This window comes from Patiria miniata, unplaced genomic scaffold (genome assembly GCF_015706575.1).
Source record: "Patiria miniata isolate m_02_andy unplaced genomic scaffold, ASM1570657v1 HiC_scaffold_25, whole genome shotgun sequence".
NCBI classification, from domain to species: Eukaryota; Metazoa; Echinodermata; class Asteroidea; order Valvatida; family Asterinidae; genus Patiria; species Patiria miniata.
This window is the reverse complement of record NW_024037064.1, coordinates 9,984,383-10,002,243: the sequence shown is the minus strand read 5'-3', so window position 1 is coordinate 10,002,243 and position 17,861 is coordinate 9,984,383. Positions and strand designations below refer to the sequence as shown.

Here is a 17,861-nt window from a genome sequence, read left to right as displayed (position 1 = left end):
AAAACAGACCAGTCGGACAACAGACCAGTCGGACAACTGACCAGTCGGACAACTGACCATAGTTGGTCAACGGACCAGTCGGACAATGGACCAGTCGGACAACGGACCAGTCTGACAAGGGACCAGTCGGACAATGGACCAGTCGGACAATGGACCAGTCGGACAACGGACCAGTCGGACAACAGACCAGTCAGACAAGGGACCAGTCGGACAACTGACCAGTCGGACAACGGACCAGTCGGACAAGGGACCAGTCGGACAATGGACCAGTCGGACAACAGACCAGTCGGACAACTGACCATAGTTGGTCAATGGACCAGTCGGACAATGGACCAGTCGGACAACGGACCAGTCGGACAACGGACCAGTCGGACAAGGGACCAGTCGGACAACGGACCAGTCGGACAAGGGACCAGTCGGACAATGGACCAGTCGGACAACAGACCAGTCGGACAACTGACCATAGTTGGTCAATGGACCAGTCGGACAATGGACCAGTCGGACAACGGACCAGTCGGACAACGGACCAGTCGGACAGTCACAAGGGACCAGTCGGACAACGGACCAGTCGGACAAGGGACCAGTCGGACAATGGACCAGTCGGACAACAGACCAGTCGGACAACTGACCATAGTTGGTCAATGGACCAGTCGGACAATGGACCAGTCGGACAAGGGACCAGTTGGACAACGGACCAGTCGGACAAGGGACCAGTCGGACAATGGACCAGTCGGACAACAGACCAGTCGGACAACTGACCATAGTTGGTCAATGGACCAGTCGGACAATGGACCAGTCGGACAACGGACCAGTCGGACAACAGACCAGTCAGACAAGGGACCAGTCGGACAACGGACCAGTCGGACAACGGACCAGTCGGACAAGGGACCAGTCGGGCAATGGACCAGTCGGACAACGGACCAGTCGGACAATGGACCAGTCGGACAACGGACGAGATGGACAAAGGACCAGTCGGAAAACGGACCAGTCGGTCACAGAACCAGTCGGACCACCGACCAGTCGGACAACGAACCTGTTGGACAACGGACCAGTCGGACAATGGACCAGTCGGACAACGGACCTGTCGGACAACAGACCAGTCAGACAATAGAGAGGTCAGTATGCTTTTCTTTTCTTGTTTAACAACCCTAAAAATTGTGTTCATTGAAATAGAATGGCACAACAAAATAAATAAATTTTAAATTGTTTTACTAAAATTACAAGTTTGCTCTTTGGAAATATAACAATTGAGTCGCAAAATCCAGTGAAACAAGTAATTTTTAGTGTCAAAAATGTTAAACATATCATTGGAATCCTTATTAAATAAACAACAATTTGATTTTTGAATCAGATTTTTAATCTTTATCATTCCAAAAAAATTATGATTTTCTTTCCAGGTTCACCACACGAGGTCAGCCGTGTCCTAGCTGGCCCACATGATCTCCGCCAGACAATGTCAGATGGCCCGTCGTGACATACGGAAAAAGAACAGTACAATCTTGCTTTGCACAACGCAGCAACATGGAACATGCGTACTCGCAATTGTTGTTTCTGCATGCCGGACATAATTATTTACCCATTTGTTTTTTTCAGAGAAAGGAAAATTAATTGACAAGTACATCTTTTATTAATTAATAGATACAAAATTATTTTTCTTTTGATGATTTGAAATCACGCAACCCAAGGTTTATGTCGAGATGCATACACACATGTATAACGGACGAGTTGGCAAACGGTCGAGTTGGCAAATGGTCAAATTGGTAAACGGTCAAGTTGGCCAACAGTCTAGTTGACTCGAAAGTTAAGTCGAGTTGGTCAGCGGAAGAGTTGGTACGACAGTCGAGTTGGTAAACGGTCAAGTTGAAGTCAAGTTTGTCAATGTGGACGAGTTGGCAAACGGTCGAATTGCCAAATGGTCAAATTGGCAAACGGTCAAGTTGGCCAACAGTCTAGTGGACTCGAAAGTTAATTAAGTCAAGTTGATCAGCGGAAAAGTTGGTACAATGGTCCAGTTGGTAAACAGTCAAGTTGGTTTGAGTTTTAGCAAATGGTCAAGTTGACTTGTCATGTCCAAAATAGCAACGAAGGTCTGAGGTGCGCAGCCAGACGAAGATTCATCATGGTAAAACACTCACATGCACATGTTCACTGTACTGCCATGCTGATGAAAGAACGAAAACGATTGGGGGCTCAGGTTCATCGTTACACCACTGCAAAAACACTGGTCATCGAAACTCTACATGTATACCACAATAAACTGTGCCATATCAAACAGAGTACTTTGGTAGTTCTAACAAATGCAATTGACTGAGGGTTCCAGGATTAAATTCGTGATAGGCGGACACAACTTTGCCTGACCTAGGGTCAATGCGAGGTGAAAACAAAAGCTTGAACGTACCACACATCATGATAGAGCATTCACCTTGGAATGTTTTCACCCCGCTAGCCGTGATGAGCAAGTTGCATAACTTAATGCATCCTCCTATGCCAAACCTTATTTTCTTTTCTTTTTCTTCATTTTTTTAAATTTTTATGTAGGCTACATGTACTTTTAATTTATATTTTTAATCAAATCCTACACTTTTTATTGAAGTAGATATCATTTTCTTCTTCGTGACCTTTGGCTTTGGGAAGAAATTTAAGGCAAACAAAAACCCAAGAATCGTACACTTGATAGTCGGGTTCCCAAGAGCCAAAGATCCTGATATTGCTCTAATTAGGTCAGGGAACCAGATGGTCTACTGCCGTAACAACAGCCACTGCGTTTCTAAAAAAGTTGTCATTCTTAATCAGAAGTTTTTTCACTTGATATTTTCTTCGCATACTTACGTTTCATTAAACAGGGAGGCCAGATTAATGCGTCTCTGATACTAGCTAGCTGACCTCCATATATAACCATTTCCTGAACACAGTGTAATTGAGAGTCCCAAATTTTCGGACATTTTACAACACATTTGCTATGGGCATCTGGCTATTGGGGGCGCTGTTCAAAGCGGATGATTTGGAAAGATTCCAATATCTGGCCAACACTAGTGCACACAAACCGTATGAGACTGCTCTGAAAATGTCTAAGTGTTTTCTCAGTAAATATAGGCCTACTGCAATATTTTCCCTGCAAAATTTGGCTTTTTATGACAATATTAAAAAAGAAATCACTTTCTGATGGCTGATCGGTCACTAAGTGAAGTGAAAAGTTAGTGATGGCCATAATTATGGCCAATCTTTCTGTCAAGAAAAATTTTGGAAAGATTCCCGGTATCTGGCAATCATTAATTTTTCCCTTCAGTGACCTATCAGCCATAAAAAAGTGATATGTCCTAAAAAGTCAAAATTAGCAGGGAAATACTGAAGTATTCACTAAGAAAACACTTGGAAAATTTCAGAACAATCTCATAGGGTTTGTGCACAGGGGGACAAGTGATGGCCAGATATGGGAATCTTCAGTTCCAAATGTTTTAAGTATACTTAACAAAATTGGAATTTGGAAATGTTTCTCTGTCCAAGATTAATCTTTTCAACATTTTTGCAATATGACTGACATTTTAAGATAACAAATGTGTTATTGCAAGAACATAAGGGGGCGTCAGGTTCAGTTGCAATGACTCAATGTTAATTATCAGTACAGAATTAAATGTTGAATTTATAATTAGAAGAAATGGAAATGAAATGAGAAATACACATAGGGTAAGGGAAACTCTATAGCCTTGTAAAAATGTCAATTGTCATGGAGGGCATTGCGAGGTGACCCCCCCCCCCACAACCCCTCCTACAACCAACCACCAACCAACCCTGCCACCGCCCCCCCCCCTCCCCCTGCACCGCCCTACCCTCAACAATCATATAAAAAAAAATACTACATGGTATATGCTTTCTCGAAACTCACCTCGTTGTGAATGCTACGTTTTGGAAGGCCGACAGTGACAGCGACCTATGCAGTGACACGTCAATTGGGCCGAATGTGGTCGCACTGAACGCAGTCTGCCGAAACTGCCGATTCAATATTTCCATGGATCCACTACACAATTACAAGCCGTTGGCAAATAAATCCTTGGGCAAAATGACTCTTTGAGCGTTAAGAAACATCGCGAACGGGTCTCTGAGGCATGATGCATCGGTCAAAATGAGATATTTGGGGCTTCAAAACGTTGCCTATCCGTCGAAGAAAACCAAGCAAGATGGAGACCTATAAAGTACGCATGCGCGTGACGTGTGAAATTTGAAACTAGGCCGAGGCACGTGCTTTGTGCAAAAAAGTGGGTATACGTACCGCTGCACCATTTATGATCTTGCAAGAGGCTATGAAAAAGGAACAATACATTGAAACTGAATGTTTCCTTTCCTATTCCTCCTAAATAATCATAATTGTCATTTCTTTTTCTTTAAATTGTTTTGCGGGTTGCGTCATGCCCCTCGGAATTTTTGATGATGCAATTCTCCGGCATAAGGTTTAGAATAAATTCAGCATTCTATTTTATTACCGTATTTTTAGTACCACGCCATTATTAATCGGCTGAAAGCCCCCCCCCCCCCCCCCCCCATGGTGGATCGGGGATATAGCCTGCACGCCAAAACTTGCTCGCATTTCGAAAATAATGTTCCCAAATTTCTAAAATGATTACAATCACATAGGCCTGGAGGCTGAAATCTTAAATCGTGGCATGGTTAACAATTGGAATCAAAATGGATGAAATGGCCGTGCAGTTAGTTATAGTCAATATAAATATAATGGTAACGACTTGGAGAGACTGATTAAGATTTAAGGATTGGTAGTTGCTTGGGGCAGTAATTAATTCGGAGGTTCGAGTCTGTGTGTTCATGTCCCATAAAGCTCGTTGTGTCTTGCTTTTTAGATCCCGATGTGTTTTCCAAACTGATATACCAAGAAGATCCCCTCTTTAAAACCGTCTTTCACTCGAGGTGTTTTTTTTTCTTTTCGAGATGTGAATACGGAGACAGAGGGTCACACTAAAGGAATGCAGAATCATTCCTCCGAGGACAACATTTATCATTCAGTGAGTGTATGCGGTGACTTTTCTCAGCAATCGGTCACATGAGGTGCATCAATGGTTCAAGTTACTTCTTTTTTGACAACTGTTGTCACGATGTTCACGCGTTTTCTGCATTTTTTTCTGTAACAGAACTCGAAGTCTTCTCGATTCATCACAATATCATGGGGGCACACATCGCAAAATCTATGGCAGTTTTTCCCAGTTGGGCCCCATTGAATGTCTCGCTGTGTCCATTGACTTAAGAAATTGTAAACAGCTAGTAGGCCGAAGCCTTTGGCTAACTGGAAAAAAATACAACTTACAAAGGCCGTTTCTGGTTGGGGAAGGAAAGGGGGCATTATCATAATATCCCCCCTCCCCCCATTTAACCAAGCAGTTGACATTTATAGGTGAAACACTGAATAGAAAAAAAGGATATGTCAGAATGTCCATTAGGAATGGAATAACAAGGAATGCTCCATAGTTCATTCGAATTGTTTATTGCTTGATAGGTTGTAATCAGTTTGTTAATTAATAACCAACTTGTGATCAAATTGACAAGAGTTTTAATAATTATAATTATTAATTAATTCATAGCTTCGAATCGTTATGACACTTCGTCACCGTTTTCACGAAGAGCCACATATGTCAAAAATAACATTTTTTTTCGATTTTGATTTTTTTCTCTCAATATTTTACTTTAAAACAATGTACTTAACCATTTTGACATGTTTCTATAAGCAAAACATCATTAATTTCCAAGTTACATTAATGTTGCAAGGGGCCAAAATCTCAATAAATGAATTTTGCGAAGAGCCACATACATTTTGGCCCTTTGAACGCGTACAAAACCCATTGCACGGAAATACGTAAAAGTAGGTCAAATGAGATTTGCGTTTTCACGAAGAGCCACATATAATATCTATATCTTTGTAACATTTTCAGCTGCGCGCGCGTACTCACTCGCGCCTATGGAAATACACATTGAACAGAAAGGGCCAATATGTCGGAAACCTGAATTTGCGTTTTCACGAAGAGCCACTACTAATTAATTTTCACTAATTAACTGCTGAATTAAGTCTTATTACTGGGTTCATGTAAATATTCAGCTCACACAGAATAGTGTGATGGTTTCCTTGCTTCACAAAGTTGTTGCAAAGTGGTATTTTTTGCAGTTTTAAAATATGAGAAACTTCATTTGCGATTATCTCGAAAACACTTTTTCTTCAAAATCGACATATGTGGCTCTTCGTGAAAACGGTGACGACTTGGTGTAGCACATTCTCCTGGTCTGCAAATAATGACAATACGTCACGATGACGTAATAGAAATTGATTTTAAAATAGTTTTAGCACCTTCCACGGTAGTGCATGTAGCTTCTGTTGTTATTAAGACACGTGATTTTTTTTATAAAGACTATATATAAACCTACACTGTGAACAAAAAAAAGGAAAAATACATGTTTTGAATATCCCCATATTCCCCTTCCTTTCGGCAAAAAATGGCAAGAAAAAAATCTCATCGGCAAAAAAAACTGCGCAGTGTTATAAGTGAAGGTCGAATCGTTACTGTAGGCCCTATATGCCACATTTCAGCACTTTAACATAGTTTGGATGAATTTCTATGTAACCATTATTTAGGTAGAGGGAGTTTATTTCCTGGATATCGACCTGGGGTAGTCTGAACTACAGTATAATTATACAATAAATATTGATGTGTGCAATGGTAAGAATAGTTTATGGCGGTTACAGATATAACAGGCATGCAACTGGGAAATCACAAAAAAAGAGGAAATTCAAATTTTCCCCCGACTTTGTACAGTGTTTTTCTATTTTCAATGGCACACACGGGAAGTAAAAAAAGAGGAAATCAGCTGATCCGAGGAAAAGTTGCATACCTGATATAATCATCTTTTCGGCAAGGCAAAGCCTAGGAAATTAACATACCATCTAACACCGAATTAAATTATTCTTTATGTTGCACAAAATGTTTAATACGGAATTATTTGTTTTATACAGCGCCTGCATAAATCCTTGAATCTGATTATGTGGTAGTATGACAGTACAATGGAACTACTATTTACCGTGGAATGGAACTTCTATTTTTGCGATGAAACCGGGCCGTGTGTTAACTTGGGATCAATCATTTTAATGTCACGTGAACAACGACCTACCAATCAGATGACAGGATTTTATTCAGATATATTGATTTATTCAGTATAGTGTTAATTAATGACTTATCAAAGTCTTCACATATGAATTATTTATATAACATACATCATTTTAAAGGCTTAATTTTCAAATTGTTTCAATGCATGTTGGTGTCCCGAATACTTTACTTCAGTTTTCATTTTGCCAATTATTAAGATTATTCCAGAGCTGATTTGGTATTCATGCGCTTTTCCATACTCATAAACAAAAACTATAAATGTGAAATTACATGTCTGATTACAGCGTCACAGCAACATGGTGAATTATCTTTATCGAGTACCAGTCAGCCACTGCAAGCTGCCCGTCTGATGTGAGTGTTATTCCCAAAGGGGCATGCAGACCCTGTGCGATGCACTTGAGAAAGCCACCTTGAGGGTCATAGTGGTGGATATGACGCGTGCTAGGACCATTTTCCATTGCAATATAGATACCTGCGCTATCAGTGTACACACCGTTGCAGTATTGTACTGGTTCATCATTCATGGTGGGTTTGATAGTGCGTCGTGTAGTGCCATTGCCATCAGCCACATCCACGGCCTGCGATTTATCACTGATGACAATTCTATCGTTGCTGTCATCAACAGCTAGAAAGTAAGGTTTAATTTTGACTGGTATGGTGCGTAGGAGCTCACCATCAGTGGGGCTGTGCTCAGTCAACACCATTCTCCTGACATCACCCACTATGATGGTATCGTCATTCTTGACTGCCACAGAGTGGAGGTCAACTGCGGTCTTATCGACCTCATCACTCGGCGACACCGTTGGGAACTCGTATGCCAGCGTGTTGTTGCTGTTGAACACCTTCACATGGGATGCGCCTTCCTCAACAACCACCAAACGATCGTCGCTGCGTGTAGCTGCGATGCCGAGTGGACCTGTATGAGTCACGATGTAAAAAGAAACAATAGCTGTCAATGTTCTAAAGCTATCACGGAAAATGTTGAGGGGGGGGGCGGATTCCGCCCCCCCCCCCCCCGGCCCCTTTAGGGTTAAGGTTTGCAGATCTTTTCATTGTATGTAACTTCCGGTCTGATGACGTCATAATTTTTTCTTACACAGGTCCTGCTTGCATAAAGGTCATATATATTCAGTTTGAAGCGATTACCGCAAACGTCGCCGGACAGCAACTGAAAATTCATTTTAAACATTTTTGAACTTGCCGCTAAAGGGGGCGCGCTAACATTTTATGACGTGATCGGTATTTTTTGTAAAGTACCACATTAAGAGACTAAACATCGTTGAAAGCAAGTTCACATCTTTTTCCACTCTCAAATGATAGGGCACTTCTGGTTTGGACTGGAAGGAAGAGTCACGTGATTTGAAGATAAAATGAAGATCCTGGATTATCAAACTCCGTAAAAGTCAAGTTTAGGTCTCTCACGGTTGATTTTATATTGATGTTCAAGATTAAATCTAGAAATCTTTAATGGCTTGTAATTTGACACCCGATGACATCATCACGACGTCACAGTAACAAGCACCACTGATTGAGATGAGGGTCGATTCATGCTGAAAGTTACAAGTTCATACCATAAACAATTTCGGAGATAACCCACAGATAGTAATTGTCCGAAAAAAAAGAAGGAAAGAAACAAGGAAGATTTATCAGAACAATTCTCAACAGATGTTGTGCCCGACCACTCAAATACACACTGTCAAAAGCTTAAACATGCTTAAAGCATGTTTAAGCTTTTCTGTTTATATATGCCCCAGATTGTGAGGCACGAAATGTTATTCAAAGATTTATCTTTCAGTTGAATAATGGTAAAACTTAAAAAAATCCTGATGACAACAATTGAAAACGTGAACCAGCGTATTGTATATTTTCAGTTTGTATATACATTTTGCACGATAATCATCAATTCCAAACTATTAAATGCATTTTCTACATGTATGTAACTACCAAATGCATTTTTCTTGAACTTTCCATGTTTGGCACACAGAAAAAGCGAACCAAATCAATGACGTTAAATTTCCAGTTGGGTTGTTCACTTTACTATGCATTTACATCCCCCACGTAATCAATAGCAAGGTATTCCATAAAACATCTTTTGTTTCAAAACAGTTTCATTAGATTTTCATCTGTATTCATGTTTTTATTTTGTATTGAAAATTGAAAACAAACCAATAATTAATGAGATGTGATGATTTTTGTACGTACATTGTAATATGTAATTCTGCAGATTGCACGGTAATTTAGACTTACATCCTTGCATTGGGATCGTGCTTTTCTGGTCGCCATCGATGCTGCAGATCACAACTCGTTTGTTGCAGTAGTCAGTCACTGCAATCTCACCAGGTTGACGAGCAGCAATCCCCCAAGCCCCATCAAACTCTCCTGGACCGCTTCCGATTCTACCAAACTCCCGATCGCAGCACAGCTTCCACTCAACTTCCACCACCACCTCACCCAGACTGATGCCACCAACACCCTCACTCTGCTTGAACTTCAGAAATGCAAGCCTGTTGTCAACTCTAGGCATTCTCTGATCTGCCAACAATTTCAAGTCTTTGCTGATTGTGGGATAGAGTGAGAGAAAGTCACTATCCGATGCAGTCCTTGTCACCTCTCTTGCTGTGTCTAGTGAATACTGAAATCTCTCCGCAGCCAAGCCCATATTTTTCTCACATTCGTCGAGTTTTTGTTCACGATCTGTTTGGATGTTTTTGATGTCATTAAGGATGCGATTTTCTTGAGCCGTTACCTCTGCTCGTATCTCAGCTGCTCTGTCCTGCACTTCTGTCCTGACCCTCTTAACTGTGACACCCAAATCTTCTTTTATTCTTGAGACTTCCTCTTGTGATTTTTTCAGTTCCTTCATTTCGTATCCAAGTGGAGAAAACAGTTCAGCTAACGACTGTTTGTAGGTCGATGCGGCTTGATTTCTGTCAATGTACGAGTGTTCTGGCTTGCAGTGGTCAATGACAGTACAATCTCGGCAGATCAACACTTCACATGTCATACAAAAGAACCTTGTCACTTCGCCTTCATGTTTCGGACATTTGGGATGTTGTTTCAGGTTTTCTTTTGTCAGTTTCACCTTTCCTTCACAAATGTCCTCCAAAGTAGCTATTGTGTGGCTCGATGTAGTAGCAATTCTTTTGTGTGAACTATGACAACGTGAGCAGATATTCTGTGCACAGTCCAGACACCGACGTGTTGCCTCATTGCCATCATCACATGTCTCACAGAGCAGCTTTGTGCCACCCGAACACACCAACTTTTCCTGCAGTTCCAATTCCTCTACCAGACCAATCAGATGAAAGTTTGTTTTAAGACCCTGCACCCCAACCTCAGGAAGTTCCGTCTCCTGTCGACACACCGGGCAAGGAATCGCTGTAGCACCCTGGTGCTTCGTGCTGCAGTATTTCAGCAGACATTGCTCACAAAAGTTATGGAGGCATTCCAATATCTTGGGCTGTTGATATCTCCCTTGACAGATGCTGCACTCAAGATGATGTCTGCTGATCGTCTCTAGTGCTGAACTTACTGCAGGTCCAGTCGCCATTTTTGTCTAATAAATGTGAAGAAAAATATTTAATTTAAAACATACATGTAACAGTGATAAAAATGTATCACTTGTATGTTTCCCTTTATGAGTAGGGACCACTAGTAATTGACAGGATGTGTTTTTGCATTTGAAATGAATCGATGTGTGCAGGGCTCTCAAGATGTAAATTGAAAAGAAACAAGTGCAAAATCATATCCTTATCCATAAACTGCACCTCCTCTTCAAAACATCACATATTTTGTTTTATTTCTGATGCTCCCTTGGATTTGTGATATTGTTCGTTAATTCGTTAACCCGGTAAGGCAGAAATCTGAAAGTGATTCTATCATCTAAATATGTTGCACTTTATCATAATATGTCAAATTTCTGAATGCAAAACATCAGCATGTACAAAGTTAAAGTTGTAAGATGCTCCATAGTGGCCCATGAATATTTATCTCCAGGGCTTCCTTTGTATTTAGAGCCACACAGCAAATATAGTAATTATCAATATCATGATGGACAGATATGGATACTCCAATCTTTCGCATTAATTTTTTTTGAGATGACATGACATGGTTTCGTCTTTATCGTTTTATTTTCATCTCCATTATCATGATAGCTGTCATTCGTTTTTAAAACATGTTAAAATAATAACAAAAAGTGTGCTGTACTTGTACGTTAAATCTATAGTCCTCTGCATCGAGTAATGCCATTAGCATTACTCGATATATAGTCGTGTTCCCTAACGTGGCGCACTTCGAAGCTTACCCGACTTTTCTCGTGTAGTGTTGCCAAACCTCTTTGTTGACAAACCTCAAATTTATGCAATGAAATACTAGTACTTTTACCTTATCAATGCTTGCTATTTTACCTCTGTGAACAATTTCAGTTTCATAAAATTTAATCCGAAATTCAAAAACGGTGGTGTCCGGAAATTGGGCAAAAATTGGCGGAGTGTTCCCTAACGTGGCGCACTTGAATAAATCTTTGAAAATTCCAAATTAACACTTACGAATTCCTATAAACTTGATAAATTCTGATAAATAATTAATATCTTTACTTACATACCCAGCCAAATGTTTGTCAGAAAATTATTTTCTTATTTTTCAGGGCATTTTCAAAGGGTTCACTTTGCACTTGAAAATAAAATCGGAAAATCACACCAAAATAGCTTTTCCTTCTAACATTGTTATGGGTAAATAAACTCGCGATTTATGAACAGGACCGTTTAGAACTTGATGAAATTTCACTTTCTGTGAAATTTCAGTTTAAAATTTTGCTCTAGCTAGGCGCTACCGGCGAAAAATCCAAGTGCGCCACGTTAGGGGCCGCGCCACGTTAGGGTACATCAACAATATTAACAGCCATACATGTACATGTACATGTAATAACAAGTACATGGAGTACATGTACATACACCCATGAACGTGGTTACAATACAACATGTACATTTAGTCACACACGTAAAAAATGCCTCATCAGAATTTCACAAAAAAATGCTTCTCCAGGGTTTAAGGAAGACAAACATTATTGTGCTCACATTTATCCGACGTTCTGGTTTGGATGCCAAAATGATGTTTCTGTTGAGTCGAAAGAAGCGAATCTTTAGGTTGATTAAATTTCAGGCTCGAAGCAATCAACGCGGAAGTAGACCTAGAAATCGAAGTGAAATGTAATATGAAGAGCGCCTCCAAGGGACAGCACGGCAATTTGTCCTATGCATGGTACAGTCATACAGTACTATAGATTGTGTTCGTGACTATCTCTTCGAAACTTTTACTGACTTACTCTAAATCTGGACCCCCCAAAAATGCATCTAAAATTAATAAAAAACAAAATAAGCCAATACCGAGGGCTTCATCAAGCGTCATCGCTAGTGCATTCGAATGTATTTTCAAGTTGTCTGCCCAACTCTCTCTCTTTGTAACCGTTGAGGGGGTAATTTGCAAGGGTTCACATAATGTTTCCTTGTTTTCCAATGAAACAAGGGATGGCCTTTTTGTTTGGCAGTGCACTCATGTTTTCCCATCTCATTAAAAAAAAAAGCTGCATTAGATAGGTATATATGTTTAATTTCCATTGTACACTTTTTTTTTGGTATTTAAAAAAAAAATTCTCCGATGCATTCATTGTTTTTGAAGGGGGGGGGGGCGGGGCCGCTGGATGGGTTGGGGAGGTTTTGAAAGTACCTACGGCCATTAAAAAACAAACACTTCCTATTGAGGATGTCTAAATGAGCCTGATTCCTGATGTGAGGGCGGTATAGGATCCGGAGAAGCTTCCATTTTCTTTTTCATTTTTCTTAAAAGTTACCGCCGCTCATTGCCGGAAATGGGATATCTGAGCCCCTTGTACTTTTTTTCTTAATTTTTTATAACTTCTAAACTGCATTAATTGCCGCATCTTTCCCAATATTATTGTGTCGGAAAACATGCATTTCTCATATGAATCACGGATGTTTTAAAGATTGATTCTCCGAGTCATTCTCTATGAAAAGTCTATTAGAGATGAATCACACAAAAAAGGAAAAGTGATATCCTATGAAACCAGTTGGTGTTATTACGGAGCCTTTGACTTTTATTCAATTTAAATAATTTTTGCAGAGCTCTGGTGAACCATATCTGGCAAGTGGCTGTATGATGACCTCTCTTGGATTAAACTTATAGAAAATTGACTTGTCAGTTCTTATCATTATTGTGCAGAATTTGGATATCTCATCATCATTCCGATTCCATTTGTTTGCAACTTGTTTGTTTTATGTTGCCACATCTAGGGCAGAACGTGGACGGAGATTCGGAGGCGATTCACACTCACAATTGCAAATGTACAATTGAAACCCGGCAAGTGCTTTTAATAACTTTCTTTTCGAAATTGAAAGAAGAGCCTCCACTTGGGGTTTAAAGATAAATACAACAATTCTCGTAACTTCTGTTCATGATAGCTCGAGTGTTACATGTATGTTGGCGACAATGCAAATATGAAAACAAGAGCTAAAACTTCCCTAAGCCGTTTTTTTTGTCACTGTAGGATTTCGTCTATATGATTATCATGAGTCGTAATTATCACATGATTTGTTTTCATGTGATGTTTTTGATCAAGTTTCTTAAAATATACCAACCCATTCATTGAAGCAGCTGAAATCAAATAATAAAACTAAGATTTGAAATGAGCTATGTCAAATCAACAGAGAATGATCCCATTTCGAGAAATTGTGTATTTACAGGCAGGTTAACAGCAATTAAACAAAATGTCTTTGACAGAACAATCAAACTTAATTTTGAATTTGACTCTACTTGACATATTTAAACAGTTTTTTAATTAACTCGAGATTTTTTGGGACACTGTGTCAATTTTTTTTGGACAGTTGAAAGAAATGTATGCATGTATTTTGATCATTGAGTTAAAAATTTACCAACACTGTTTTTTTTTTCTTTTCAATTGAAAGCTAATCCTTGTCATAAAATCCTTAGGAAAGCTTATACATTCCTATTGGTCAAGCACCCATCACGTGGGTTTAATTGAAACCCTGTAACAAATCGGGCCATCTCATTTTCAGTATTCAATATTTACAAACTGAGTCGCATGTAATCTAAAATTTACTCACAACATATAATCGTAGATGTCGAGAACATTCTAAATATATAATTGAACTGTCAGTTATTACATCAAACATTTCTCGTGACTTCTTTACAGTACATAATAACCTGAAGGTTATGCTGGTTTTAATTAAAGAAACAAAACAATTAACATCATGAGTTGTAATAATCACTGCATTAGTTTCCATGGAATGTTAAGTTTATTCCACTTTCTTCTCGAATTTCAATATCTCTACATAACTCAACCCATTGAGGCAACTGAAACCAACTAATAAAACCTTGTTTTGAAATAAGCGAAGTCAAAATCAGCATAGGATGATTATATTTCCTTAACTGCGTATTTACAGGCGGGCTGAATATAAATTAAAATTATGTTTTGTACCAGAACGATCAAGCTTAGCTGCACAAGAGACGCAATTTCTTGGCAAAGGCTTCTATCTGCTGTTGCAAGATGAACGTTTGCCAGAACTATTGTGGTGTAGGCCTGCTAGGGTTTCGGGCCGCATTCATTTTTGTTGATGTCTTTCTGGAGTTTCATTGTTTAAATAGTCTCTCACAGTTGGTCAATGAGCGTATATTGTGCACATAATTTTGCCAATGGGCTACAATTTGTATTCATATCACATTGACACCCTCAGTTGTCAGAACCAGTGTGTTGTTTGTTGAAAAACGAAATACATCTAACGTATGAGAGAAATTGATACTGAAACAAAACAGTAATCGTGATATTTCAAGTTTTCTCTATAATAGCGTTTTAATTTGTTTATCCTTATAGTACTTGAGCTGAGGATAAATGTTAATATACAGGAATAAAAAAAACTTCTTTGCCTTTAGGTTTTTCTTATAATTTGATTCTGAAATGCTTTTTAAAAATCATCACCAGATTTGATTCAATTTTTACTTTTTTTATTTTATATTTTTTCTTTTGAATGAACTGAAAAGGTGACTTATTATAATTATACTTGATGACATTTTGACAAGCCTTATCTTCAACCGCCCACTTTTGTGGACAAAATCGACCGATTGATCAGAAAGTCAAAATAATACAGGCAACACATGTACATGTAATCCAATACCGTATACTTTTTTTGTATAATACGTGATTTTCAATATTCTAAAACTTTTAATTCATTGTTGTGATAGGAGCGCTCTTTACTTTTTCTATCAACATGCCTCAAATGATGCGAAATTGACATGACTGATTACAATGTTGTATCACACCTGGTGATACATTTTGACCGAGGTCCAGTCAGCCACTGCCAGCTGCCCACCAGATGTGAATGTGATACCCCACGAGTAGTACAGACCCTGTGCGATGCACTGAAGGAAGCCACCTTGAGGGTCATAGTGGTGGATATGACCCGTGTTCCAACCATTGGACATTGCAACATAGATACCTGAGCTATCAGTGCATACACCGTAGCAGTTACATACTGGTTGACCATTGATGGTGGGTTTGAAGGTGCGTTTTGTAGTACCATTGCCACCGGCAATATCCACTGTCTGTGATGTATAGTCACTTATTATCGCTCGATCATTGCTGTCAAAAGCCAGAAAATAAGGTTTAATCTTGACTGGTATGGTATGAAGGAGCTCACCATCAGTGGGGCTGTGCACTGTCAATACCATCCTCGCCACATCTCCCACTGCAATGGTACCATCATTCTTGACAGCTACGCTCTGGAGGTTAACCGTGGTCTTACCAACCTCACTCGGCGGCACCGTTGGGAACTTGTATGCCAGCGTGTTGTCGCTGTTGAACACCTTCACATGGGATGCGCCTTCCTCAACAACCACCAAACGATTGTCGTTGCGTGTAGCTGCGATGCCGAGTGGACCTGTAGGGGGCACGATGTAAAAACAAGCAAAAATGGTCAATTTCAATCTGAATTGCAATTTATAAAAATATCAAAAATGAATCGGAGTGATAATTAATGTGTCCCTGGTCAACAAATATACATTGTCAAATATACATGTACATTTGCACGTGTACATGTTAGGGATATCACTGTGTCTAAAGGTATCCTGTACATATTGATGTTTAAGCCTTTCGATAATTGCATTTTGTATCTTTCAATGGGATAATAGGAAAAAAAACACTAAAAGACTCCTGACAACAGTTGAGAAATTAACCAGTGAACCAGTGTATCAGGAAAACTGATATTTCTTTCATTTTAAATGAATTTTTCTTGAACTTTCATCCTTTGAAAAAATGTCGTGAAACAAGCCAACAAATTTCATGAAAAAAAACAAGAGCAATCTAATTAAAAATGCGTGGGGACGGGGCAAAAACCCAAAATCAAACATGAGGTTCGATTTACAGTAGAGTTTGTTCAATTCATGACAAAAATAGCAAGGAAATTTAATGTTTGACATGGACGATGTATTTATATTTAAAAATCTCCATGTTAAGTAAACCAAGGTATTCACTAAAACATGTTTCGCATGAAATTTACTGTGATTTAGTTCGATCCGATTTCTTGAGGTAAATTAAAAACAGATAATGATGGGGAAAGAAATACATGTACGCGTGTATAATTTGAGAGATTGCAAAGCACGGTTATAAAAACTTACATCCTTGCATCGGGATCGTGCTTTTCTGGTTGCCATCGATGCTGCAGATCACAACTCGTTTGTTATAGTATTCAGTCACTGCAATCTCATCAGGTTGACGAGCAGCAATGTCCCAGGCCACATTGAACTCTCCTGGACCTCTTCCCTTTTTACCAAACTCCCGACACAGCTCCCATTTGCCTTCCGTCACCACCTCACCCAGACTGATGCCACCAATTCCCTCACTCTGCTTGAACTTGAGAAATGCAAGTCTGTGGTCAACTTTAGGCATACTCTGATCTGCCAGCAATTTTAAGTCTTTGCTGATTGTGGCATAGAGTGAGAGAAAGTCACTATCCGATTCAGTCTTTGTCACCTCTCTAGCTGTGTCTAGTGAATACTGAAATCTCTCCGCTGCCAAGCCCATAGTTTTCTCACATTCGGCCAGTTTTTGCTCACGATCTGTTTGGATGTTTTCAATGTCGTCAAGGATGCGATTTTCTTGAGCCGTCACCTGTGCTCGTATCTCAGCTGCTCTGTCTTTCACTTCTGTCATGACCCTCTTAACTGCGACACCCAAATCTTCTTTTATTTTAGAAACTCTCTCTTGTGATTTCTGGAGTTCTGTCATTGTGTTTTCAAGTGGAGGTACCAGTTCAGCCAACGATTGCTTGTACGTCGATGTGGCCAGATTCCTGTCAATGTACGAGTGTTCTGGCTTACAGTGGTCAATGACGGTACAATCTCGGCAGATCAGTGTTTCACACGTCTTGCAGAAAAACCTGGTCACTTCGCCCTCATGGATCGGACATTTCGCATGTCTCTGATGTTTCTTTGTCACTGTAACCTTTCTCTCACGAATGTCCTCCAAGGGAGCAACCTCGTGGTCCGACGAGGAAGCGAAGCGAAGATGCATTTTGATGCATGCTGAGCACATATTCTGGCCACAATCCAGACATCGCTGCGTTGCCTCATTGTCCCCTTCACAAATATCACACAGAAGACCAGTATCGCCCGATC

General features: G+C 39.8%; 3 protein-coding genes across 3 annotated transcripts; 1 reads left to right on the top strand and 2 right to left on the bottom strand.

Annotated features, from left to right (window-relative positions):
• Positions 1-261: 261 nt before the first annotated feature.
• Positions 262-1,474, top strand: LOC119733023 (dentin sialophosphoprotein-like). Its single transcript, XM_038206603.1, has 2 exons — positions 262-1,099; positions 1,398-1,474. Exons 1-2 carry the CDS (start codon positions 262-264, stop codon positions 1,472-1,474), a joined length of 915 nt encoding a protein of 304 aa, XP_038062531.1.
• Positions 1,475-6,840: 5,366 nt separating this feature from the next.
• On the bottom strand, positions 6,841-12,241 carry LOC119733271 (tripartite motif-containing protein 72-like). The gene is made up of 3 exons (XM_038206856.1): positions 12,233-12,241; positions 9,405-10,713; positions 6,841-8,073 (listed from the first exon to the last, which is right to left on the bottom strand). The coding sequence occupies exons 2-3, from the start codon at positions 10,705-10,707 to the stop codon at positions 7,436-7,438; spliced, it is 1,941 nt and encodes a 646-aa protein (XP_038062784.1). The 5' UTR covers positions 10,708-10,713; positions 12,233-12,241; the 3' UTR covers positions 6,841-7,435.
• A 3,199-nt stretch (positions 12,242-15,440) lies between these two features.
• On the bottom strand, positions 15,441-17,861 carry LOC119733273. The gene is made up of 2 exons (XM_038206857.1): positions 16,863-17,861; positions 15,441-16,126 (listed from the first exon to the last, which is right to left on the bottom strand). Exons 1-2 carry the CDS (start codon positions 17,776-17,778, stop codon positions 15,504-15,506), a joined length of 1,539 nt encoding a protein of 512 aa, XP_038062785.1. The 5' UTR covers positions 17,779-17,861; the 3' UTR covers positions 15,441-15,503.